General features: G+C 36.9%; 1 protein-coding gene across 3 annotated transcripts in view; it reads right to left on the reverse strand.

Moving 5' to 3' along the window:
* Positions 1 to 1035: 1035 nt before the first annotated feature.
* Positions 1036 to 27917, reverse strand: part of FRMPD2 (FERM and PDZ domain containing 2) — a 52868-nt gene continuing 25986 nt past the window's right edge. The window contains exons 24-42 of one of the 3 annotated variants that reach the window (XM_083866371.1): positions 27244 to 27608; positions 24564 to 24759; positions 23526 to 23684; positions 22711 to 22885; positions 21417 to 21627; positions 20235 to 20272; positions 17643 to 17729; positions 17172 to 17236; positions 15572 to 15733; positions 14586 to 14736; positions 13271 to 13347; positions 11149 to 11234; positions 10500 to 10615; positions 8447 to 8595; positions 6647 to 6737; positions 5904 to 6238; positions 4207 to 4422; positions 3878 to 3940; positions 1036 to 3051 (exon numbers count right to left, since the gene is read on the reverse strand). In XM_083866371.1, coding sequence (XP_083722497.1) covers positions 2980 to 3051; positions 3878 to 3940; positions 4207 to 4422; positions 5904 to 6238; positions 6647 to 6737; positions 8447 to 8595; positions 10500 to 10615; positions 11149 to 11234; positions 13271 to 13347; positions 14586 to 14736; positions 15572 to 15733; positions 17172 to 17236; positions 17643 to 17729; positions 20235 to 20272; positions 21417 to 21627; positions 22711 to 22885; positions 23526 to 23684; positions 24564 to 24759; positions 27244 to 27608 — 2814 coding nt within the window. In that variant the 3' untranslated portion in view covers positions 1036 to 2979. Of the gene's footprint in view, positions 3052 to 3877; positions 3941 to 4206; positions 4423 to 5903; positions 6239 to 6646; positions 6738 to 8446; positions 8596 to 10499; positions 10616 to 11148; positions 11235 to 13270; positions 13348 to 14585; positions 14737 to 15571; positions 15734 to 17171; positions 17237 to 17642; positions 17730 to 20234; positions 20273 to 21416; positions 21628 to 22710; positions 22886 to 23525; positions 23685 to 24563; positions 24859 to 27243; positions 27609 to 27917 lie in introns of all 3 variants that reach the window. The other 2 variants (XM_083866370.1, XM_083866372.1) reach the window with 2 other exon arrangements.

Consider the following 27917-nt stretch of genomic DNA (forward strand, 5'->3'; position numbering starts at 1 on the left):
GGGGTCTAGCTCTCAGTCTGCTTAGCCTGCAAGGGCAAGCTCTCCTTTCTGTGTAAGGATCTGAAACAACTTCTATTTTTTGTTGTATTACCATAATATTTAGTCAGCTTTGCAAGCAGTAGGTAGGTAATCTTCATGTTGAGCCCAGCTTTGTGATTTAATAGCTGTGAGAAATACCATTGTCCTTCACTAGTAACTGAGTGTTTTGCAGCTGGAGTTCCTGTGTAAGTCCAATGAGTAAGACACTCAGATTATGCAAAGTATCATTTAAAGTTCTATTTATTAATGCTAACACTGTTTTTGTTCACATTTGCACTGCAGTTTGTCCTGACTGGCAACTAGGTGGTAGAGCACAAAGGGTAATCTCAATACCACTTCTGAAGTAAAAAGAGTGACCATAGGCACAGACTGAGGTTCTCTGCCATAACACATCTCTGGCATATTAGGATGTTTGCAAATTCCAGTCAGAGCCCTTAATATGCTAAATAACATCTCATCACAAATCATCCAGAGCAGTATGATTCTCTTTTCTGACTGAGGAAAGTTAGCTTTGTGTGTAGGAAGAATCAGAGATTTTATCATCTGTGTTTAGTTCCCAAGTTTTCCAAAACTCTGTAAACCTTGGACAAATCACCAACCACTGCCTCACTTCCCTATGAATGAAATGGGACGATATATTTTCCTTTCTTTTCAGTTTATCCTGACTTGTCTAGTAGCGTGAACTCTTTAAAGAGTGGGTTGTCTTTTCCAAATGAATGCATATCAGTGAGCCTCGATCTCACAGGAGTTTTGCATGAATAAAGAACACAGAAGTGGGACCCTCACTTGAGCTGTGTGTGTGGGGAAATGCTTATCAGCTGCTGGATGTGGCCAGATTCCACTATATATCATCACAAAATAGAGGAAGTTTGAAGATAAGCCTCTATCAATAAAGTATTTTCCCTAGAGCTCATATTGGTAAATAGTTAAGTATTGCAGCTTCTTTTTAATAAAAATAAATAGAAATTGAGCAGATTGTTTTGAGAAATCCTTTTAATATCTCTGTAAAACAGGAAAAACTTTTGTCAAACAGCAAGCACATCTGTCAAACAGCTGCACAGATGATGCACAAATAATGACCTATGAGGATTGTCTTCTAAATCCAAAATATTTGTTCTAATCCGCAGGAAAAAAAAACACCTTTGCATAAAGTACAGGAAAATTTTCACCAGGAAGCTTATTAAATTACTGTGGTACAAAAGACGAATTGTGCATTCATTACAGTATAATGCATTGATTGCCTAACAATACATGTGCAGTAATTAAAGTCAAAGTGAAAGGCCAAATACCAAATGAAGGTAAAAAGTTATGAAAAAAGATTGGCTGTTGACATTTAACAAAATTGTGTGAACAATCCTTTGTACGCAATGTAAAGATAATAAATGCAGAATGTATGGAGGGTAATGCTTTGAGGAAGGACCAAATTCAGTGAATTTAAGACAAAACATTGAATTCTGTATATGTTTATATCAATGTAAATCCAGGGTTACTCCTGGATTTATTTAGCATTGCTCTGGAACTTTATTAATATGTTTGAAATTAGCATCTGACTCACCTAATTAATTGCATTTCTATATTTTCCTGCCTTCAGACTATTGGAGGGCAGAAAGAAAAAATGGGCTGTGGCCTTACTTATAATTGTATTACAAAGGCTTTATCTAAAAAACATATTTTAAATTTTTATTTAATACTCCATTCTTTCTGAATTATAAACCTCTAATTTGTAATAGATAATAAAATAGGTATTTTATTTTCTTGGTTCAACTGCAGTTTTATACACAATGTCTCTTAATATTTTCTCTTTTACAGAAACCAAGTAAGTTTTAAAAGTATATACAATTTAGTTAGGTTGTTTCAGTTTCCTATGTTTACAAGTTACTCTTCTAATGCACATTTAATCACTTCTATATGTCACCTTCTAGATAAGGACTTAGAAGTACTACTATGGAGACAAATACAGTCTTGCACCTTGAACAGATTTCTGCTCAAATCCACACAAATGAACAGAAAGACTTTTTACAAGAAAAATAAACTGTACAGAGAATTCTTTAACTTGGTGGCTGATTCAGCCCCTACTGAAACCAGCAGGACATTCCATATTTCAGCTCCTAGGTAAGAATGAGAAGATAGTTAATCAATGTAAAGGATTAGGGAAAGATGAAATGTGTGTGTGTACCACAACACACACACAGTTGTTTCATCTGGCTTAGTGTTACATTCCTTTTTCTATGGATGTAGAAGGAAAATACTGATGCTATCTGCATCTATTCATATTGCTGGAAAAAATTAATATTCCATCCAATTATTAGACTCCTCTTCCTTTGAAGAGAACTGGAGTTTAAAGGCATTCTATTTTTTCTGTTCTTGATTTAAGTTTTGTACTGACAGCGGCATAAACTCATGGGCTGGAGTAATGACAGGAAATGGTCCTGTGTTGTTCAAGCAACCAAAGGTCACCAAATTGAGTCCTTCCAACTGCTGGAGTAAACACTGATTTGCAGTCCAGAAGCCAAAAGTGAACAACAACAGATGAGGGACAACTAATCTTCCACCAATACCAACAGAATCTTAGACTTTTATAGTTGCCCTCTGGATAGTAAAGCTAATTCCAAAGGCTCCTATAGCCTTGCTGCAGTCCCAACATATATTCCTAACAATTAATATGTTATTACACAGAATGCAAAAATTGTCCACAGCAATTTAACACAGCAGTGTTGCAGTGCTGTCTGGCTGTTTCTTCATGCTTTGAGCCAAGAAATAAACGACTTATGCAGGACATGTTAAACAAGGTTTTTAAATTACTTTGAAATTGGGATAATCTAAAAAAACATGTAATATAACATTTGTCTCTGCTGGCTTGACATCTCTTTAAAGTAGTTTCTGAGCAGTCCCTGGAGTCCAAGTGGAATAGCAACAAGAGTCATATTGAAGAGATCATATTCAGTAGGAATCCATTGCTCGGAGGACCTGAAGGACTTCCAGCACAACTTCATAACAGAATAAATATTCATCCTGTGTGTGGAGACACCAGTGTGAAACATCTGGTTACATTCAACATAAATTTTAGGCAAAGAATGATGTACTAGCTGAAGTTATATGTTTATATGTTACATGTTTATAACATCATCATTTTTGTCATTTGGATAAAAAGCTTACATATCTAAGAGAATCCTTGTTCTTTTTGTTCCATTACTGGTAAAAGTACAGGAATACTGTAGTTTAAGCATGTGCTCAACTCTCTTTTAGGACAGTGAAGGTTATATGTTTGCCTAATTTAGTCACATGCTCCATCATTACCCTGAAGAAAAATAGATCAAAGCATGTGCTAAAATATTTGCCTGTAGGAAGAACTTCTTTTAGTCTTCTCTTGCTTTTATTCTTACCAACTGTTTTCTCTAAGGTAAGTTAGATGCATCTTGTCTTTTTCTGTGTGAAAAATCTTTTCAGGAGTGGGTTTAGCTCAGGAGTAGAAGAGTTTGCTTGGTGATGATAACTCTGCAGTAGCAAGAATTCAACTGAAGGATGTAATTTTGTTGGATAGGCTTTATAGTAAATCACTGTTTCTTTGATACTTGCTTTTCTTCTTGCTTTAGAAAAAGAAAGGGGAATGTGTGCTACCTGTCCTATATTGCTGCTTTGCTTTTATTTCACTTATTTAATAAGGGACTTTTCATATTTAAAACTAGACACCACTTGCTTAGAAGGCTGTTACTTTCCTCAAGTGAGTGCACTAAAATTATATTTTAAGCCCCATATTTATCAAAGCATGGGGAACTGTACCACTGACTGAGGATAAAAAAAAAAAAATAAAAAATCTAGTTGCATATTTAGAACTTACCTTAGTTTGGATCATGCCAAAACGCTGGTCTCGCAAATCTCTCACTATCTGCTTGATGTTGAACTATCAGAAGAGAACAGTTTTTACTTGGTTGACATGCAAATTATAAAGAAAGATTTAAGCATATTCAGATGTGGAAGCTGTGACAGTTCTTTTAGAAATAGTATATTTTTAGTTATTATCTTTGTAGTTTAAAACAATGAAAGCTGGGTTTGTTCAATTTATTAGGGTGAATTTTTGAAGGATTTATTCTGTTCTAAGATGCTCCCACCATCTTGTTGACATCCATACAATTTGTAATAATTAAAAATGACCTGTTTGATACTTACACATAAATCTTTCTCTATATGGCTGAGAAGAATTTCAACACACAGCAAAACTCCACTTCTTCCAATGCCAGTGCTGCAGTGAGCAATAATAGGTCCTGTTCTGTGAGCTTTTCTCATGTAACAAATGAATTTTACAAGCTGCCCAGCCAGTTTGGAAGTATTGTGGTCTGGCCAAGTGGTAAATTGCAAATGGCTTATAATGCGCTTTTCTTCTGTCTGGGAGAGAGAGACCAGAAAGGTTAAAAATCATCAGTTCCAAAACCGGTTTTCAAGGAATTCCACTAAATTTTTTCCTTCAGCCTCGTTCTTAAAATTGTTTGTTTACCCTAAAATTCTTTAGCTTTTCGTACTTTACTCCATTCAAGTTTCTGTAGGTTTCAAAGAATGCACTCAGAAACACAGGCCTAGGAAATTTACTTCATGTGACTTTAACAAGGCACTGAAGTTACTCTGTTGCCTTGATAGAACGTAGTTATGTCATTTGTTGGTTAAAAAGGAAAAAGAAAAGCATTTTTAAAATTAGAACATTGCAGTACTGTTTGTTAAAGTGGTTTTTGTAGCTGAACTAAGCTTTACTAATAGAAGAGTAGTAATATAAAAGTCACAATGGTAATATTGTAAATATATGATGGCTATCGGATATAAAAGAATAACTTATGATTCGATACTCAATATGCAAACCAACTAAAAATCCTTACAAGAATGAATAAAATGTAGATAAAATAAAGAGTAATATTAATTGAATTTTCCTGGGTCAACACTTCTTGCAGCCATTTCACAAAGCCACATTAAAATATGAATGCTAACTACCTGGATTTTAAATATCAGAAGAATTTAAATGTAAGTGTGGATTTCTGCTGAAGCAGACCTGTGGCTTTCTGTAGTAGTTTGGTACTAGTTCAGTACAAACATAGCAATCTTAACACGTTCATTGAAACAATCAAATATGGTGTTCATTCTTGCCATTTTAGGAGTCTTTTGGAAAGACTCATATCGAATGTTTTACAGTGCTTCACACTCAGTGGCATAAGGTGAATTTCCTCAAATAGACCAATTGTTATCTTGATGGAAAAGGCACCAAAGTTTAGTCTGGTAGAGGTTTTTAAATTATGCACAAAATAATATGTCCTGCAGAAATTTTTGCAAAGCTTTACTTAATATCAAGGCAAGACTTATGGACTTATATCTGCCCTGTTTTCCATGTTCTTCCACCTGGATTCTGTATTTGTTAATTTTCTAAAAAAATTCTGATAGATTTGTAGTTTCATCTGTGTTTTTGTCTTTTCATGAACAAAACAGTATCATTTGTCCTAAATTCTAGGATAAAACCCACCTTCTTCCTTTCTTTCCATCCAACCACCATTACAGAATATGAATCCACTCTGGTATGGATGTGATTTGATGAAAACAGCTAGCAATTCTGAGAAACACTGAACAGACCAGTTCTGTGACTATTGGAGGTCATGCTTTTGGAAGTTCTTGTCCAAACAGATGTAATATTGGATCCATTGCTTATACAATGAGCAAAAAAGAAGAACCTCATGGACCCTAATGTCATGATTGTTATTCAGATTTTTACATCTCTAAAAAAATACTGAGCATATATTATGGAAGAAGCAAACAATACTACTTGTATATCCACTCACGTAAACTACATAATCAATTTCATCTTGTCTGAAAGTATTAAGTCAACTTACCTGTTTGTTGATTATTTCTATTTTTCTAATGATGAAGTATTCCATAATCTGGTAATTGTGCAGTCTGAGATAAAAATTAGCCAAGTCTTTAGTGTTATAGGGAGATTCAGGCCAGTATCGATGACATTTGACTTGCCCTAGCTCCACTTCTTTTGTCATCATGGCAATTACATCTGATTCACTCTCCCAGACCATTTGCCAGAAGTCAGACATAGTAGATGGCAGAGGCCCTTGTGTTATAATATAAAAGTGTTCCTCTTCTCCAACATTCATTCTAACGTAACTTGCGTTAATGTAGCCATTCTTTTCTCCCAGAGGAACTCGTGTTTTATCATCTGTACAGAAACAGAAAGATGCTATTTCAGCTGTGGATCTGAAACAGAGTTCTACCATTTCCAGCACTCAGGATATAGCAGCTTTATTTCTCTTAAGGTATTTGTATAACACTGTGAAAAGCCTTCTCATTACTACAGAATTGTTTGCCAGTGTTCCAAAATAGTGTACCCAATTCTGCTTTTCATGTATTGCATAGGAATGTTGCCACTGGATATTAGTGTTATAAACCAGGAAAACCTCTAAGAATAAACATACTGCATCACTGATATATAGAGATGCTACAAATTTTTGCATTTGTTGTCCTGTTGCTGCAGTTTAGAAGGATATTAAGGGTCAAGAAAGTTTTCTCGTGTTTCTCTGATGACTTTGTTCACCAAATGTATGTTCTCATTTCTGTGCATACTTACATGGTAAGATATCTTGGTATCTGTTTTTATTCTGGTTTTCTGGTGCTTTGCCAGTTCTGCAGTCATCTATTGGTTTCACATGTTCTAAAGCCTAGACCAAAAAGAAATTGTCAATCCATGTTGTTCACATCCTCAACAGACACCTTTTACAGTGTCAGTGTGAACAAACTTTACTGCTGTATATAACCCAAGACTGGCAAATAGACTTTTTACAGAAGAGAATCAGTACATCATTCTCTAAACTTCTAGGCAAGGAATTCATTTTGCTTTGTATTTTCTTCACCCTGCACAATATTTCTACATTTTCAAGCGGTATTTCCAACCCTCATCACTACAAGTCCCTGTTGTATATTGCTGTAATATAGATGCTTGGAATACTGTCTTGGCCAAATGTCAGCATTTATGATTGATAACACAATGACTAAAGCACTATTAACAATGACTATTGCACTATTAACAGTGCGATAATGACAGTGAATATTTTTCAGTGATGGAGAAAGTGATGAGTATGGGGAACAGCACCAATGACATTAAGTGCAAATCATACAGTCAGTAAGAACTTCACAGCAAATTTAGGGGACTCAAATGCAGTGGAGTCAGAAGCAGGAAAGAGCAAGTGTATTTCATTTACATTTTTGTGTTACCTCGATGTTTTTTTTATTCTTCTACCTATTTGCTATGCATTGTACAACACTCAGCCATCACATTCTGCCACTATACATTTATATGAACTGAAGTACATGTGACAGTTCTTGAACACTTTCATCAGTTACTGTGGCTTTTACTCAGATAAAATATCCACTGGCTTTGTTAACCAGCACTACTCATTAGATCTTTATGTTTTATGGGCAGATGTGTGACTCAGCTTACAGTAAGCTATACCTACATCAGTAATGGAAAGTAATGAATGGAAATTAATACATGCCCTTGAGCCTTCAGGGAATGTCAGCAAATCCTATATATTTGAGCCTGTGGGATTTTGTACCCAGAAAGTCAGAGATATAAAGGCAAGTGAAAGAAACTGATAACATTGCAGTTACTGTGGAAAAGTGGCAGCAATCCATTTCACTGCTAATGAGCATGTCCTTTAAAGAAAAATCCAGGACTATGTTGAAGAATTATTAAATAATCCATTCTTTGGGAATTTCATGATAACTGCAGACTCTGTTTATGTTCTGAAACGAGATTTTACAAGCCTTGCTAATTTTACATTTTTTTAATGTTTTATATGCAATCAGATGTAATTATGTGTTTTCAGTACCTATGGAGGTGCATTACTTTTCTTTGTAATTTCACTAAGTCCCTGACCATTACAGCATCCTGTGACAGTGAGTTCCATGGGTAACTGAAGTGTGCCACTGTGTGGAACATTTTCTTTTCAACTGTTTCTACACTAGTGAATCCTTAGCAGCATAGATTTCTTGCTTAGGTGCAGCCCCTAGGGTAGTTCTTAGGCAGATGTTTAGCAGAGCTGACGGGGTAGTAGGAAGAAATCAGTTTAGGAAAAAGTGATTCCTAATCTACCTATGAATGTTACATTATTTGTTTTCATTCTACATGGGGAGTATCTTTCAACAGGGAATGGTGTAAGCCTGACATGTGGAAAGAGAGAGATGCAAATGCTGTACTGTGACCCAAACAGCAGAGTAGAAAACCTATTTTAGCAGGAATAATTGTCAGAAAAAAAGGATTCAATAAAGATATACAAGCTGAACTCCCATACAGTATACAGAAGGCTATTAAAAGTCACTTTCTTAGTTGTGCTGAACTGTTAGTTCTCAAAAAGAAATCGCGGTTTACCATAAACTCCTTTAGCACTTCTTGATTCTCAATCCGCAGCTGAAGGCCTTGAATAAGACCTGTTATGCCAGTCCTTGGATCTACTCCACTCTGTGATGGTTTCAAGTTAATTAACTGAGTCAGTTCATCTCCAGAAGCAAAGGTTCTGTCTATATATCAACAAGAACAACAAAAAAGCAAACAAAAAACCAAAACACAACAACAAAAACCAATAAGTTTTTAATTATCATTGTTCATAGTGCAAAATCTTGGCTTTGAAAACTAGGGAGGTGCAGTATGTATATCTATTTTGCTGCTTATATTGTGGAAGTGAAATGTGAGAAAATGGAAGAAAATATTTTCAACTTATGTTCACAGCAGAAAGAAGAATAAGCCAACATCATGGATACAACCAGCACATTTCCTGTTATTTGGAAGCAGATCCAACTATTGCAAGTTATTTCCTCACAGAGTTTCTAAATACAGTCTGTTCAAATAAGCTGGTCTTGCAGAATTGGAAACTTTAATGTTAGTTTATACTGGTATAGGAGACTCTGGCCACATCTTCACAGAGAATCATCTTCATGTTTCCAACACTTCCATGACAGTATTTCCACACTCCTGTGCTAAGAATAATCATGGCAAATTCTTCCTTCCTAAAGTAAGCACATGTATTTTTCTTCTCATCTTAACTCACATTGCCCTTGAAGAACAAGATATGAACTATCTTTGATGCACCAAAGTCAGGATTCAGTTTTACTACTTAGCTCATCCTGAAATGTATGTTCTGATCCAGTACTTGACAGATTAAGAAACTGGATAAACATTGTATCTCAAGAAATATCACTACTCTACTGGAGTGATACAAAAACTTTTGTTCCCATGATGAGTAAAAGCAGTAGCTTGTTGTGTAAAAAATAATGGTGTGAGGCAGAGGAATTATGGAATTTGGGTTTTTTAGACATAGGCTACTGTTTGCAAGGATAACATACCAGCTGCCTCAAAGAAAAGCTGATCATATGTTCCAGGGTTTTATTGCAGGTGGAAGACAAGAATAAAAGCTCTGCTTTCCTCTTGTAAGGTATCGCTATTCTTAACTGATTTCTGTTACAATAGAGTTGTGCTTGCTGTGTTTTTGTCTGGGCTACAACTTGCCCCTACCTTGCCTGAGCTTCTAAGACGCTTTCTGTTTGCATTCCATTCTTTAACCCTCGAAGAGACTCCTATTATTTAATTGAGAGTGCCAGTGAAGACAGATCCCCACTCCAGACAAAGCACACTATTTCCCATACACCTCTCCTTCCAGATCAAGGGGAATAAAAAACCTCCAAACTCTGAGCAGGGAGTAAGTGATAGACTGGTTATCATTTCCTGTTTGCTGGCCAGCAGGGCTTGGTACTGTGAGGGAGTTACCTGGTTACCTGTGTTTTATGTCTAATAAGAGCCATCAACAACTCATTGCTTCCACCAGGTGAGAAGAAGCAAGAAGAGAGAGCAATCTGTATTTCACAGAATCTGTGAGATACTGCAGCATCCTCAGTATGATCCCTTTTGAAAGTTATTCTCATTTGGAGCAGAAGTAGCTTAATTTTCATAAAGAAACAATTGGGTAGATTTTTTCTGTAAACTCTTCTGGTGTCTCAGGGGCTTTGGCACCTGAGCTGTGAAAGTGCTTCAGTACATGCTTAAGCACAGTTCTAGAGTTTTTAATTAAATTGTCATGGGGGGTGAAATTCTGTGATTCTGGGAATAAATTCTTGAGAGAAAATTTGACTCTTTATTCTGCTTTTTTAATTATTTAATTTACTTTTTTTTTTTTTTTTGTGAAATTGTATGGAAACAGTAAGGGAGAGAGGAGACACCTCATGATGCATGTCTCATTTTAGAGTTACAAAGTTTGGATGGCCCTTATATCCATCAGTGGTAAAAATTGTGTTTTGATTGCCTTGGCCTTTTAGACTGAAAGAACAAGTCCTTAGATTGTATACAAGGGACTGGTGTTGTTCTCAATGTACATATATGGAGGTGCTGGGCTATACTGTTGAAGAAACAAGAGAAGTTTTTGCATGATTACTTCTAGGTAGAACAGGAATCCTGTGGGGCATAACATCATCTTCATTGTTCCAGCTGCCTGACTCAGACTGTTGATTTTCTCTTCTGCAGCTTTCACATTCTGCACATTTCTGTGACCTGTAAAACAACGTCAGTTGAAGTGGCAGAAGCTTTGATAATCTGAACCATACAAAGATTTTGTGTTTAATCTATTTGTGCTCACTTTTAACTTTCTTGAGCAACTATTTTCAATAAGTCAGAACTCTGAAGATCATAATGAGCATTTTGTCTGGAGTACTCTTTGCAAACATAGCTACTGAAAAATACTATTGTTGGTATGTGGTCGTTGTTGGGTTTTTTTTTTTCAGAGGTAAGAGCATACTCTGAATAAAAAGCTGCTAAAAATGATTTGAAGTAAGGTTTCTCACAGCTAGAGACTATTTGCATGTATGACATTTTTCAATTTTTAGCCCTTACACCGGGAAGCTTCAATTCTCTTCTCCCAGTAGTTGTGTGGAAGCTGTTTAGCAGCTCTTCCTGCAGGTGGAGCTGCATTCCAATAGACCCGTGCTTCTGTCATTTTCATACCGTATTAGGACAGAACTAGAAATAAAATAATAATTTATCCATACTATTTATTTTAATAGTTTGACTTCGTTTGAAAGACTTACCTGTCCGAAATGTTACTGATGATATCCTTATAGTCTTGTCCAGCCAGCTGACCTTGAAGAGGAGATTTGTCTGTTCTTTCTGCATCCTGCAGGTTTCAAATGAGAAAAAGCTGTGAAAAATCAGTACATAGTTACTTTCATCAACACTCTTTCTTATTTCTAACAGAAATGTGTCCTTCACTCAAGAAGGAAAGGGAAAATATAATAGTTTCCACTTTCAGAAGAAAGTGTGTATTTCAGTAACCAGTCAGAGTAAAAAGCCTTATCAGCTGCATTTGTGAATTTCCAAACAATAGAACAATACAGTCTAGAGACACCTCTACATCTCAGCATGCATGACTGAACTTTGAAAAATTTGTTATATCCTCTCTGATCTTGGAAAGAAAATGGAATCACAGGGATAAGGACTCATACTCTTTCCCTCCCAAATCTCGGCAGCAGGAAGCACCAGCGCCTGAGATGGAACTATTGGTAATAATTTCATTTTGTTATCTTAGACACAATGATGCCAACAGTAGAACCAGGGTGCAGCTCCTCTGCTGAACAAGCACTCGACTAACAGAGAAGGCAGACCCTTGATGACCCTCCATATGCAATATAAGCAATAGTATTGGTGGCTGCTTTTCTATCCCACGGAGTAATAACTACGTCCTGCATTTAAATAATGATGCAGGGTATCTGCTGTTAGTATATGAAAGTAGCTTCTTCTCAGCTGTAACACTGGATAAATAATTATTTAAATTTTAGTTCAAACTGATGTTTCTTCTGTCACTACTTAATATTTCAGATGCACCCAGAAAACACCCTGTCATACTGCATACTTCACATACTGAATGCCCCAGAGAATCTTAATGTTATCTCCCATTTGTGCTTTATTTTCTTGCTTTTGTGCATGTATTTCCCCATTAGAATAGAGATGTTTGTAGCTGCTGATCTAAGCATGAATTCATCTACCCAGTTTCATGCACCTACTGATTACATAGATCGGAGACTGCTGAATTGATTTTTGTTTTCAATTTGTGAAGAAAATGTGGTTTACTGCTTCATTTTTACTTTTTTTTAGTAGCTTGTCATTTTCAAAGTCTACATCTCTGGAGTAGATGGCAGCTGTGCTCTATAAAGTAAAGCAGAAATAGTTCCTACTCCTAGGAGACAACTAAAGGCAAGCTGGAAACAAGAAGAGAGGGGTTAATGGAACCAATTCAGGGAACCAATTTAAGCACTTGCTTAAATTTAGTCATGTGCTGTGCTGAACTAGATAGACATAACCACTTTGCTTAAAACTAAATGTTTCCTTTAATACCTTTCTAACTGGGGATCTGATAGGTAACCTGTAACCTTACTACTATCTCTTACTTCTCATTGATATTATTTGTTGGGTGTATTTCTTCGTCAGATCATAGATATGACCTTATTTTGATATTACATTTCGGTAGTCTCTAAAAGCTTAGTTCCAACACCCATTCCAACAGCATGCTTAAAACTTCTGCAAACAAATTCCTCCTTAAGGTTTTCTCGGCTTATTTATGTCAAGGATTCTTACCATTTTTCTTTTCCTAGTTCAGTTACATTACTTTAATCAGGGTTTGGGTTTTTTTATTTGTTTTCTGGAGGATAACAAGACCTAAATTTCTAACTTTTACTGAGGAGTTTTACAGTTTTAACTTTAGAAATTCAATGTGGAATGTCTTGTAGGGCTTACCAAAATTCAAAATCATAGCCATGTCTGAAGAAATTTAAATGCATTTGAATTATGACCATTAGTGGAGATAGCTGAATAGAAATCTTTTCATGTATATGGTTTAGAAATACTGAAAGAATAGTAAAATTAATAAATTATTCATTTCAGTATTATAAAGAATCAGAATAAGACTTGCATATGCAACCTTTCTTCCCTCCACCTTTTTAGCATATGTATTATACTTATCATATGCTCTTATCTCAGTGGAATCCTGACTCACTCAAATGTCAGCAGCTCCAGTCATGGCAGCACACTTCCCTCACATTAAGCTTTTTTTCATTAAGAAGGTGTGGTTCCTGCTCACATTGCAGCAAACCCAAGTTGTAAACAAACAGACGAGTACATTGCCTGGTAACTTCTGAAAACGTCTCCAAATTTTACCTTGTTGTACATTTGGTTGGAGCCTTCTTCCTTGAAACTGGAAACAGGCTGAGCTTGCAGGCTTCCCCCACCACATGCTGAATATCAGAAAGCAAAACCAAAATGAAATGCATGAAAATATAGGTCCATTTTTTCTCTGCTGCTGCTTAGACCAAAGAACTTTGACCTCAGATGGGGCACTGAGATATGGTGTCATAAACTGGCATGGAGTCTCCCTCTTGTGAATGCCTGGGAGGGTTAACAGAGCACAAATGCCATATGTCACCACCTAAGAGCCAGCAAAATTCAGACTGCCTGTATCAACATCAGTTGTAAAAAAACCTGAAACAATATAAATCTGCCTCCCTATTCCACCTCATTCCTTCACAGTGCTAAGGGAAAAATACCATAGATAACTTTGTTGCCAGTACTCCTATAATACCATTGTGTTTTGCAGGAAAACAGTTTAAACTTCCCAGAAACTGTGTAATTCACTGATGTCATGTAAGAAGTAAATGGCAATATCAGTGTCTTCTTGACTAAGAATACTTGAAACAAAGCCTTCAGTTTGTAACCATCAGGCCAGAAGGAGGAATTCTATATCCTTCTCACTTAGGTTTCTCCACATTATAGGAAATGTTTCAGTATTCACAGAAATAGAAAGTTGAGGACTATAACTGTGTAATCTGTTAGTAATTTTATATCCTTGCCTCCACTCCCAGTTTTAATTAGTATTTAATTTTTGAGTACGCAGTAGAGCAGAGCACAAAGTTCTTCCAGAGGGTTAGTCATGCCTCTAAGTACTGCCCTATGCAACATGGGCGTGCTCTCTAATGAATAACAATAGACCTGGGAGCAGAGGCTTCTGCATTTGAGCATGAACAAGCACAGAAGAGAGAGGATCTGTCTGCCAGACAGAACAGGAGGTGTAGTGCTTTCGGGAGCTAAGTAGGAGTGATGGGATGTGAAGTTTGTGGGAGAAGTATTTTAGCAACTAAGCCAAAACCAGGCTGTGATTCCATCAGTGAGTTGCATAAAATGGGGTAAAATCAGACCAACATTCATGACATAAAAACTTAAGCTGAGTTAAAGCATTTTTGAGGGTCTTACAGCTTTGTTCCTAGACTTAAAAATCACACTTAGGCATTCCTTCCCTGAGGTCCTATGTCTTGAGCAGTTTAGCCAGAGCTGCAAATCAGGGTGAAGAATGCAGTTTGTACCTACAGCTATGAAACAGGACTAACTGTAAAATTGACTTGTTTTTGCTAATACCAAAGTTGAATTCAGGCAACACATAATCCCACTTCTGTCATATGGAGAGGATGTAGCTGCTTACCAGGCTCTGCCTTTGTGTTGCTGTGGTTTCCTGAATAAGCCCAGTGCAAAGCCACACTTCGGCAGACAGTGAGCTGAACAGTGCCTTGAGCCTTGCGCAGCAAATCTGTCACTGTTTGGCGTGGCAGACCAGACACAAAAGTCTCATTCACCTGAAAAAATACAATGATGTGTATTTCCAGATTCCTGTAACATGAAGCCTTTTTTAAAATCACATATCCTAGCACTGGGATAACTATCCTAGCCCTTTATATAACTTCATGTGTCATAATTTTCTCCCATTTATGGGAGAGGATTCTCATTCTCTGCTAACGTGCTTGATCCTTCTTGTCTATGTCTTTATACCATGATTGCCAGCAGGATGCCACAAAATTATAGTCTGAGATAGTAAGTGGGCTTTCCCCCATTGCTCAGTGAGAAGATGAAAGAGAGATGGAAGTAAATGAAAACCAGAAAATCAAACAATTTTAAAACTCATGGAGGAAGAAGAAAAAATAAATTTGGGTTACAAAAAGGATGATTTATATTAAAAGGTGCCAGGGTGGCTAGGATAATAAGATTCTAAATAAATACTCAAAAGCCCTAATGCCAAGGCTTTTTGTTTGTCTTGACCTAAGTGGCACCATGAAGGTTCTTCCCAGTAGCTCCTGGTTAGCTGTGACCTGATGCTTTCCCAGTTAACTCTGGTTTCCCTGAACCTTCTTTGGAATCCTCACTAGGCACAGTTACAGTTCTGAGTAGGTTTTCTGGGTCTGCCTCTGGAGTGTCCCACTACCAGCTCTGGGGAGTCCCAGTTCCACAGGAGACAGAAATCCAGGGAACACACAGGGCCCCAGGACAACCTTCTGACCACCAGGAGCCCAGGGACACCACCTTTACTTTGCAAAGCAGCATCAGATTTCCCATATGCACCTTTATATTGAACAGATGCTCATTATAGACTAAGTAGAGAAAACATAAACCAAAGCAATGAAGAACAAACATTACCTTTAGTAAGATGTCACCAACTTGAAGTCTTCCATCTAGATCTGCACTGCTGTCCGGGCTGATGGCTTTTATTAGGATAGCCCTGCCATTTTTTCCACCTACCAGTGCAAATCCTAGGCTTCCATTTTCTGCTTTTTCCAGCTCAATCTTAATAATGAAGTCCTACAATAGACAAAGATGCAGTCTAAAATGGAGTTTATCCAGGGTTCTATTTTGTTTACCTTTTTATTACCAAAGATTCCCATTATTCCCATAGTCCTCACTGTCAAATGCAGATTATAGGATACATCCTACTCTTGAATAGATCTATAGAGCATCTAGGGATCAAGATAACAGCTAGCTGCATGTATGTATCAGAATGAAAATAGTACATACTTATTTTCACACTCTTTTTAATAATTGCTGCTGGGGAAAATAACCCCTTTAAGAGTAAAGAAATGTGTACTTCCGTAATCCTTTTATAATATATCAAATAAATCACCTTAATTGACAAACAAGGCATTCTTATCTCCAGCATGACAGTAATACAGTACATAGTTTATTCTCTTATTTTTCTATAATATAGATCTTAATCTTGTAATTCCAACATTTCCATTGCTTTTACTTTAGCACTTCATTTGCTTTTAAAATCAGCTGCTTTTTTAGGGTCAAGTACTATGTCAGAAATAGAGGCAAGCTAGAAGTGTTTATGACTTGCAGCATGACTAGTTCCAATGCCACAAATATCAGCCTTGGAAATTATTTTTGCAAGTTGAACAGAGAAACCATCATGGATTAAATCATGCAGAAGAAGCAGTAATAGTGATGACATAATCAGAAGTGAGAAAATTGTTCCAATTATTTTTGCCAGGTTGAAGGTCTAATTTTACCAAGAGACAGCTTTTTGTTTTTTTCTTTCAAACCACAGTCAAGAGAAAACTAGTTAATATATTCAGATTAAATATCAATTCCAATTTGGATAATTTCAAGTAACATTACTTTTCATGTGTCTGCACCAACAGAAATGATGCTTGCACTTGTAAGAATTTTCAAACATTGTATGCCAAGCATGGAAATAACCCTTTTTATCCCCGAACAACAACATTCCTGTGTATTCAGGAATTCTTAATAAATAATAAATAACTTTAAAAATTCATTACTCTTGCCAAATTCAAACCATATTGGTGTCTATCAGTGCTACATAATACTGCAAAGATTTGGGCTAATTTTACTCTCTTTTCAAATGTCCATCTGAAAATTGAAGAATGAAACATATTAATCTCAGTTTTCAAAGATTATTGTGGAAAATGTTTCACAATTGCACATATTTTCCCCAGAATCCCATGCTGTGACATTCTGTGTCTTTTTTCCTGTGCTACTTTCTTTCTAAGCTTTGAAAATCAGCAACAGAAGAATCTGTCCTCAGGAAGTGTCCAGTGCATTCTACTCTGTGAATGCTGAATACAATTCAACACTTACAGGACACTCTGCAAGTGCATTATAGTCACATTTTCAAAGAGAGGAACAAACAAAAGAAAATAAATGCCACTATTGAAAAAGCCTCACTCCATATAGCTCACTTCACTTGAGGAGCCACCTCACACCTCAGAGTGTCACTTACTTTACATTCTGGAGAGTCTGGAGTATTCTGCTGAGCATCACAGTTTGTTTCCTCCAAATGTTTCTCTGTGAAAAAGCAACAACAATTTTTAGATAGTTGTCCTGGTAAAATATTCTACAGTATAACACTCAAAATCTCATTCAGAGAAACAATAAAGCATTTTATATGTGAAATATAAAATAAATCCTATGGATTTATGTGGCCTAGAACTCCTGAAATGTGAATCTGACTGTGACTTTTTACCTCCCTGTGAGCAGGTTCCAAAACAAGCTTTAAGAGCTGCGTGCTACAGAGACACCAGATGGACAACAGAAATGCATAAATGTTCTCCAAATCTCTGAGGGAGGCAGGTTTTTGTATGAAGAATTAATCTTTCCTAGGCAATACCATTATCACCTATAGACTTATTTTCTTTCAAAGCAAAGGTGCACAATTTTACTAACCCTAATTGAAAAATGCAAATTTCCTTACCATGTTGATGCAGCAGGTGCTGTTCCTGGGAGTTCAGGTTTTCATTTGACAAAGAAATATTGGCTTTCTCTGTTTCAGCTGGTGGCCCTAAAAACATACAGGCATGTTTGTTCTGACAGGCCTCCTGCTAAACTTAGTGTACACATGGAATGTAAGCTCTGTTCTTAGCTTATTAAACAAAGCATCAATGTCCAATATTGATACCGTATGGAGCAGTGTGAGATCACTGCATGATTAAGTTTGCCAGTTTGCACAGAGAAATAAACATTTCAGTCATGAATTGCAGAGATATTGCATCTTAGCCATTGCTATTTTAAAAATTGTAAGAGCAATCAGAGACCAGACTGAGTCACTCTAGACACGTGGCAATGATCAGGCAGATGAAGGAACATTCCCACTTCTACCCACCCCCCCTCTAGTTTTGTGGCTTTGCTTTATCATATTTCATTGATATCTTAGCTGTCTTCCACAAAGTATTCTTAATGTGTGAATTATGGTAAATAATGGATGTCCTGTAGTTTAAAAAAAAGGTACCTTTTGCAATTGCAATTTTAGTATGTGTTCTTGTAACTAAGCCTATAAAAATGAAGGCTTGCTTTCTTAACAACAAGTTATTACAGATTTATCTATAAATCTATCAGTGATGATAGCAAATGGAACACCAAATACAAAATTATTATAGATTTTTCAAAGTGTCTATAAAAGGGAAGAATCATAGAATCATAGAGCGGTTTGTGTTGGAAAGGACCTTAAAGATCATCTAGTTCCCACCCTCTGCCATGAGCAGGGACACCTTTCACTAGACCAGGTTGCTCAAAGCCGCACCCAGCCTGGACCTGAGGATTTTCAAGCATGAGGTGTCCACAAATTCTGGCCAACCTGTTCTAGTGTTGGACCACACTCACAGTAAAGAATTTCTCCCTACTATCTAATCTAAACCTGCCCTCTTTCATTTTGATGTCATTCCCCCTTGTCCTATCACTACATGCCTTTGTCAAAAGTCCCTCTCCAGTACACTTTTAAGGACTGGAAGATGCTTTAAGGTCTCCCCAGAGTCTTCTCTTGTCCAGGCTGAACAACTCCAACTGTCCCTGTTTTCATAGGAGAGGTGCTCCAGCCCTCTGACCATCTTTATTGGCTTCCTCTTTATATTGCTCCAACAGGTCCATTTGCTTCCTATGCTGGGGACTGCAGAGCTGCATGCAGCACTCCAGGTGGGGTCCCACAGAGTATTGGGGCACAGTCCCCTCCCTCAGCCTGATGGTCAAACTGCTTTTGGTGCAGCCCAGGACATGCTTTCTGGGCTGTGATTGCACATTGCTCCATCATGTTTAGCCTCTCATCAACCAACACCCTCAAGTCCTTCTCAGGGCTGCTCTCAATCCCTTCTCTGCCCAGCCTGTGTCAATGCTTGGGATTGTTCTCACCCATGTGCAGGACCTTTCACAGCTTGTCTTATAGGAGAGGTAACTGTATAGAGTTCTGTATAGCGTTCATAACTCTGTGAGGTTCATCAGGTCTGGTTACCCATCTGAAGTGTCTTGAGAAACCTTGGAATCTGCAAAGCTCACACAAGCCTGTGTAAGCAAGGTCCTACCAGGATATACATTTGCCATGCTTTGGTTCTATCATGTTAACTGAGAGTACACATAACTTTATCCGTATCTTGTAGAAAATTGCTTCAGTTTATAGAAACGAACACATGGCTACGTGTGGTAAAGTAGGAAATCTATAACTAACTTGACTTGGAATAAGTTCTTGATGTAACCATATGCCAGTATTCAGATGAGTGTAGGCATGTGAACAATTATGGCCCAGGCTTACTTTTTAAGGTCATCTTTGCATGATTTAAAAAAAAAAAAAAAAAATTGAGATATCGAGTCAGGTAAACGAAACTGGGGTTAGGCCTGAATTAATGCTGCAGTCAAGTGTGCATTGGAAAGTACTACTTGCATAACTAACACCTTTTCTATGTGCTGACCTAGATGTGCTACCTCTCCTTCCACCTGAGGGTGCAGGTGCAGCCTGTGATTGCTGAGACTCCTTCCTCTGCTAGAGCAATTCTGGTCAAGTCTTTGTAGTGCAGATGATTACTGAAGTTTTGTATCAGTTAGAGTTCCAAATATCTCCCCTGGCAGGAATGCTTTCATATTAACTAACAGATATTACTGCTGCCTGCTGATTTTATATAGTTTATTAATAACTATATTAAAAAGGTGGTCTAGATGATGAAGTAGTGGCTCATATTAAATAGTGGCTCAAGAAGTGCTGGAAAACTCCTTAGAGAGTAGTTGCAGTCAAAACAGATATTGAAATATGACCACATAAAATTCCTATTTAATAAGAAATTAAAAAAATAGAAACTGAATATGTAACAAATTACTTTTTTTATAGAGAATTATACATTTTATTTCTGTCTTTAAACAGCTACCAAATTTTCTTCAGACCCTTAAAGTGGCCATAACAGAAATATTGAATGCCAAGTTACAATTTGTTAATAACTTTTAAATGCAATGAATCAATAACTTATGCTTACTTTTAAAATTAGAAGCAAGTTTTGAACTAAAATCCAAAAATATTAGCCTTACTTACTATTTTCCTTCTCTATAGGAGCCACTGGATTGCCATTTCTGGGGGCAGAAAGAGTGAAATATGTGAGCCATTAAGTGCTGCATGCTTTGTAAAGCACATATGAAAATTATTTTTAGAAATTCAATTATCTAAATAGTAGTTCCCCTTCTGATTTCGTTAGTGGTGCCTTTCTAAAGAGAATTGATATCAGTATATGAAAATATTTGACTTAGTGAAACATTTTATTGAAATGTGTTGGGGAAAAAAATAAGCATGTTTAATCACCTGGCCCAATACAGAACTGCTTTCTGGTCCATTTTGAAATCAGCTTTGGTTACCTCCTGTATAATGTGGAATGCTCTTTTGTAAGTTCCTTTACCCTATTTCTGTTTACCTCCTTAGTTTGTAAATTCTGACAATCAGGAGGTGCTGCCTATTAACTTGTAAAGCAAGTTGTATAAGGAGGCAGAAGTTTCTTTTGTTACAGAAGCACAAGTTAATGAAACAATAATCAAAGTTTGAACTACGTTAAGACAGCTGTGACAGCCATTCTGTCACATGCTCTGGTTATATAACTCCCTTCTCACATGCTTTAGGTTAATATTTTACTATTCCTCTGAGATCTTTGGAAGCTATTTCTGCATCAGTCCAGAACCTGAGCTGGTGTGATATCAGACTGTGGAACACAATGAATCTAAAGTGCAGCCGTGAACTGATAAGTGAAATCCTTTAAAGCCAATTATTTTTCAGGCCTGGAAAGACTTTCTGGTCATGCTGCAGGTTAAATGCTGCATTTTTAGTACCTTTCTAAAATGTTTGGCTCTTGGAATTATCTCATAATTTCTGATCAGAGATAGTTTCTTGCTTGTAGTTGTGAATCTGAGGTTGTAAGGAGAAAGTTGACACTAGTGATGGAAATACAAAGATTTTCCCTAGAGAACAAGACATATGAAAATAGTGCTCAGCCTCACAGTTAAAGGCTTCACATTTGGTTTTGGATAATGAAGTTTGAAGAGTTCTCATTTGCGTTGTATGAGTCTACTTGTACTTGCTGTGTTAGTTGTAATTAAAGGGAGTTAAGACATAAGATTGCAACATTCAGACCTTTGAGATAAAGCATTTTTCTGTTTTGTGTTGTCTGATTTGTTGATGTAAAATTTAGAAACTTGCTTCAGCATTAGGATCAAGTATGCTCAGATTTACCTTGTGGCTTTGATTTGAACATTCTGGGTGGCAGCTTCACACACTCTCACTGCATCATCCAGGCTAATGCCCTCAGTGCACAGTCCACAGATGTAAACAATCTGATCTCGTGGCTGCAAACTGCCTTCCACACTGGCAGGAGAGCCAGGCACTATCTCTAGCACATAAATACCTTGTAACTTGCTTCCAGCTCCTCCTGTCAGCTTCAAGCCTAGAATAATGCAGAGAAAGTATCTTTTGTGGCAGAGTGTTTTGAATTTCACTGTCAGTGACTTAAAGTGGAATAAATGTGAGTCATTGAAAGATAGGCTGAAGAAATCACTGACATAAATAACAGTCTTGCCTCAGTAAGATGGGGTGTATAAGCTGGACTGAAAGAGTGAAATGCCATTAGGTGTTAAAAAAAGTATGGACAAACTTAAATGGTGGATTTCTATCTCTGTGTTTCAGTGCTGCCATAGTGCTTTATTCACCTGATGTTCAATAGTCATTGCAATAGGACACTGAGCTGCATGGCAGCAGCTCCCTCATTACCAGCACACTTAAATGCCTTGTAGTCTTCAGGGTGCCATTGGGTAGGCAGGCCTATGACAGCTGAGGAGGTGCTTACACAGTGCAAATGACATTCAAGGAATCTCTGAACAAACTAATTCCTAGCTGGAAACAGGATGTTGTATATGAGCAAATACAGCCATGCTGTTTCCTGAGTCTACAGTTTCATCTGTGTGCAGTGCTCATAACAGGCTTCAGAAATATCAAGACACATTTTGGGGATTTCTTTTATCATTTGTATTGCACAATGTAGATAAAGCCTTGTGTCTGTGGTGAATCAAGGATTCAAGTGGAGAATTTTTGAATAGCAAACTGTAGTCTCAATCTGTGGCTCATCCTTCTTAAACTTTACCTTTTCTTCAATTATTTTTTTTTATTTCCCACCAAATAGATCTTTATGTGTCTCTGCAGGTAGTAGATATTATTATCCAACTACCCAAGACTTATGTATATCAGTACCATAAAAATATGAGACTGGAAATCTCCTAGAAACTTCAGTTAATAGGGTGAGGATGCAAAGATCATTTTTCCAGCTATCTTCATTAGTCTAATAAGAGATACTAGTCTTCCCTCTTAGGTGTTGCCCAAAATAAAACTCTCATTCCTTGGTCATGGATGATCATGAAGAGCACAAAGGTGTCAAGGTCAATTTGGATCATACTGATTCAAGACCATATTTGCTTATGATTATCTTATGCTGTCATTCCTGTACAAAATAGCAAATACAGCATTTACTACACACCTAGCTGTCCATCGGCACCCTTTGTGAGAGTAATTTCAGGAATCTCATCTGGGCTAATTGAGGGACGTGGGTCACTGTCAGCACGACCAACCACAAGGTGCAGATCTGGAGGAGAGCTTTGCAGTAAAGTCAGGACTTCATTGCATGGCAAAGATGTGACATCAATTCCATTCACCTAAATGACAAACCAGTAAAATCATTTCATGGATCTCATTGACCATCATTCACTTCTCCCTCTACTTTTAATTTTTTGCCTATGAACTTTAATTAGTTTTTCCTCCTTGTTATTGCTTTGCTGTGGTATTTAATGTCAATAAATTAAACAGTTAAGATTGCAGTAATATTTATTTTCAGAACTTTTACTTTTCCGAATGCAGAGCTTTAATAAAAGTAGCTTTTTTCCCATTGAAGCTCAAGATCTTGTTGCAAAAAACAAGGAAGAGGGTCTTATGCAAAAATTTGAACCTGAACCAGGCTGAAAAAAAGGTTTTATTCTTAGTACATAATTCCTGCATCCTTTGTGTGTCACCTATCATCTTATTACATCAATTCAGGTTATGTCATTTAATTGGGAAGATATTTAATGTCTCTCCTGTCTTGAATTGCTCTAAGATTCATGTTATTTACCTGGTCCTATAATCTGTTCAGTCTGAAATTTATCCAACTGAGGTCAGCAGAATTAGATTTGTTATATCATTTATTTACATACCTAAATACATGATAAATGAGTGATACAAAATGAAGAATGCCAAAGCTAAATTACACTGATCCGCAAATATTTTCTCTACATAAACAAATTCAAACAGGTACTGTACCATAATGATTCTGTCTCCCCTTCTCAATCTTCCATCAGAAAGGGCAGGATCATTCAAGATTTCATCAACGTACAGGCAGGTGTCAATTTTGTTAAGAACTACAGAGAATCCATAACCACTGTTCTCTGACTTGGTCAAAGTCACAAAGATCTCCATTTCCTATTAAAACAAGCACAGGGTGTGTTTGATGTGGGCTTTTCTGTTGCTTCAGTAACATCTTCCATAATTTTTATATGCAGGTAGGAATCAGATCCTCAGATGATATAAGAGTATGCAAAAGGTGTTCTGCCATATCCCAGAATTGTGGAGGTTCATGTTGATTGATTTATAGGGCAGAAAATGCCACCAGGACGTGGGATTAGGCCTTTGGAATGTGTGAAAAAAGGCTTGTAGTCCTCTGAGCTGACAAGCGTTGCAATAGCAGGGTGCAAAGATTACTGTTGTTACTGCTATTGCTGTCCCACTGAAGGAAATGCCTAGAGCTAAATTTTGTCCACAGTGCTCTCAAATTAGTAGGAATTCAGAGCTCATTAGTGTTGTAAGGAACGCAAGATGTTCAGCATTTGGCAGGACTGAGCCTTACATTTTGAATAGTAATTAGCGCAAGGATCATACTTTCTTATCAGGACATTACAGCAATATCACTGTAACAAAGTGATTTTCTGCATGGCCTTGAAACATGGCAGAAAAAACCCAAGTAGCTGACTCCAATTAAGTTTAGAAGCTACTAGAGAGCTTTTAGGCCTTTGTACACTGAGAATAATAATGCAGAATTTTGGAAAGTTGGAGAAATAGTAAGATGTCAAGAAAAAAAGAAGTAGCCTTAAGGCAAATAGCTGGGCATAGTGGAAGGTCTGCTTTATTTGAAGATTATGGATATTCAAGAAAGTAAAAAAAAAAAAAAAAAAGAAGAAGAAGAAGTCACGTGGAAATAGCACAGAAAATGAGTTAAAATTAATGTTTAAGGCTGTAACATTCTTAAAATTGTTTCTTTTCCCTTGTATTCTACCTGTTGGTAATTTGCTGCCCATCACATACCTGAGTGCAGTCTTCATTTTCTTCCTTCTCTTCTTCTGGTTCCTCCAAGTCTTCCCATTCATTGTCACTGTCATGTGTCTCTCTCCCAGGCAGGGATGATGATGAGGGACCACAAATAAGTGGCCGTGGGGTCACAGTGGTTGCAGAGACTGTCTTGGAGCTTCCTCCTCGTGGAAGGGAGGTCACAGACATTGAGCTGACAGTGAGATACTCTTCATCAATAGGGGTTAGAGAGAGAGTTTCAGGCATACATTTTGTGTTCAATAGGGCATCATGACTCTTATTAAACACGCGGCTGGAAAATAAAAAGATTGCAGTGCTGGGGTTTTCCTCCATATGCTTTATTAGATGGCCACTGAAAAGTCTACTGCATTACCTTATTTTCATTTTAATGAAAATTACTGAATTACTAGTTATGGTATTGAATTGCTGTCTGAATCCTCCAATGGTAGTATAGAAACAAATAAGTAATCAATATTTTGCAAAGCTACTTAAAAAATTACAAAGCTTTCCTTATTTACCTTTGCAAAATCTTACACTCTTCTAATTTTTTTAAGGTATTAATTAGTACTTTGCTTGCTTCTTGAAAAGAATACTTGGACAAAGCCCAGACCATTAATTATTTCATCTTCCATAAACAAATTAATTAACTTTTCTGGTAAGAAGTATGGACATTAAAATATCACTATAATTTTTATATTAGCAATTTTCTGGAAAAAGGAACGCCAGCCACATTTCTGGCTTCTACAGATCTTTCCTCGGTACTGGGCACAGACCAGAAACATGCAATATGAAGTAATTCCTGTTTGTTCATGAAAAGTAGGAGTCCTTACTCCTCTTTGTAAGCTTGCCTTTATTCTTATGCTTGCTTTGAAGCTTACGACTTGTCTGAAAAACTTCAATGGACTTATTAAATTAATTGAATTAAAATTATTATTGATTCTATTCCACTATATTGCAGTATTCAGCACTTTTGATGTTCAAGCCCAAACTGTAATCTTACATGCTGTGTTTAATAGTTTTGGCTGTTGTCCTTCATGAACCCTAGGAACAACTGTGGTACTCTCCCAAAAGTTTACTATTAAAGCTCATAAAAATGGTGGAAACACATTTTTTCTCAAGTATGTTTTCTTCATATCCATCCTTATTGAAATATTGCTAAACCTCATTCATCTTAAAAACACCTAAAATGGCATATTCATATCTAAGTCAGCCAGGATCTTTTGCTCTTTGATACAAGTGAACGGTCCATCATCTCCCAAATAAACATAGACAACTAAAATGAAAACAAATTGCACATCGTGTATGAAATCATGGAAGATCTCTATAAAATTCATATCAGAAAGTCTATACATTTGCATGAAAGGTTTTGAGCAGTCTGGTGAAAATTCTTCATTAATCAAAAGGAAGTCCTTTATTAATGCCTATTTTCTTCTGGGGATTTTAGCTGGAAGGATTTAAATTGAGATTATATTTAAAATATTGTTTAAAATTCATGGCATCCTAACCGTCTCTAGCTGCCTTTTAAAAATTCAAAAGCTGATAATACATGATACTGAAAATGTATCAAACAAAAACATTTGTTTCGGAATTTCCTTCTTGGGAAGAATCCAAAACTTTTCTTGGAATTTATATTTTCCAACAATAAACTTAGTTTTGTTGAAGCTGTATTATCTCTTGGCAAATACGTTTGCTGCAGAAATATTTCTGCTGGTTTTACTCTCAGAAGTACAGAAGCATATAATTAAGCAGGAGCTTCATTCATGAATCAAGTGAAGCTTCTCCACTCGACAAAGAGAAGCTGAAATTATGAACTGCCATTATGATCCCACTTGACTTGCAGGGTCAGGTAGTGCTGTCACTCCCCAGAGACTGGACTGTCTGGGGCTGGGCTTGATGAGTGCCAAAAGTAACAAAATGATTTCAAGTGACTGTGTGGAGAAATAGAAATTAAATTAAAGCTGTAAGTTAAAGGCCTCTAGAAGACTTTCAATTTGTCTTTGCATCAATTCTTTCTGATAATTTATACTTTTCTGCACTGGGAAAGATGATGAAAATGGAATGGATTGTCTTCTGTGTGACAGTGTCTGATATATCCAAAGGAGTATAAAAAGACACTGAGTCCATTTGCACTATATTTTATTGTATAATTCCACTGGCTCAGGGGTTCTATTGGCTTCTGAAGACCAGAAAACAGAAAATAACCTTTTTTTTTCCTCCATGATCTTAGTTTGTCTTCTGAGGTGTTTTTATTTCCTATGAAAAAATTTGAAATGGAGAGATCACACAATAAGAAAAAAATTTGGTGCCTATTTAAGTCAACTCTGAAAAAAAGAAAGTAAGAAATCATATAATCTATATAGTATTTGTCTCCTATTTAGGTGAACAGGAGTCTTTCCACTGATTTCAAATGGCAACCACCTTCAGCTGCACAACATAAATGTTACAGTGGTGCAGAAGTCTTACAAGCATCTTGCAATGCAGACTTTTGCAAAATTCTAATAAGATGAGAGTAAATAAGGAAAGCAGATTAGGCTAGTCAGAATAAGATGATAAAAAAAATCTTCAGTAATCAGGCGTGATTAGATGCACAGAGCCCTGTACTTAAACCTTAGCATTTAACTTTCAAAGTTCTAAGAGTTGAAGGAAGGGCTGCAGGACAGATTTTGGTATTCCCTACCTTTTGGCCTGTCCAAATTCACATGGTGAGTAGCAGTTCTGCTTCACTTCCTCCTCTAGAGAGGGGTAGACTTCAGAACTGGAAGCTTCTTGGTGCATGTTCCAAAGATGCTTATAGAAACTCTCTCTGGAAGTGGGGAGTTTCTGCATTGGCTTCTCTCGAAGCTCATCTTCCTGCTCTTCGTAAGCTGAGCTGTCATCCTCAGGAGGCTCACTGAAATCTTCTCCCACTGGAGAATCAAGGCAGTCTTCCAGGTCTGGAGAGGTGCTACCTCCATCACTGGTAGATTGATCCATACTGTTTCCTGCCTCTGTGCTGCCTGGCATTTCTGCCACAAAGTCCTTAACTGGAGATGGTGCTGGAGTCTACCAAAGAACCAGAAAGGTTAGTTTAACTTCTTTTTAATTTCCCATCTTTTTTTTCCTTCAAGAGCAAAATATTTTGAAAAGGAAATACTGATAAGCTTTTGAATGGGAAAATACCTAATGATAGCTGGAAGGAAGGAGAAAAAATAGGAGGTACTCTCTCACCAAATAACTCTTTTGTCTTAATGCTTATTTTTCATGTTCAACAAGAGTTCCAATCAAAACTACTACACCAGTTTACTTTTCCCAATTAATTATTTGCTAGTGGCTATTTTTAATATTTCCGTTCATACTGTGCCTCAGTGTTGT

Source organism: Zosterops lateralis (genome assembly GCF_965231275.1).
Source record: "Zosterops lateralis genome assembly, chromosome: 8".
Classification (NCBI taxonomy): domain Eukaryota; kingdom Metazoa; phylum Chordata; class Aves; order Passeriformes; family Zosteropidae; genus Zosterops; species Zosterops lateralis.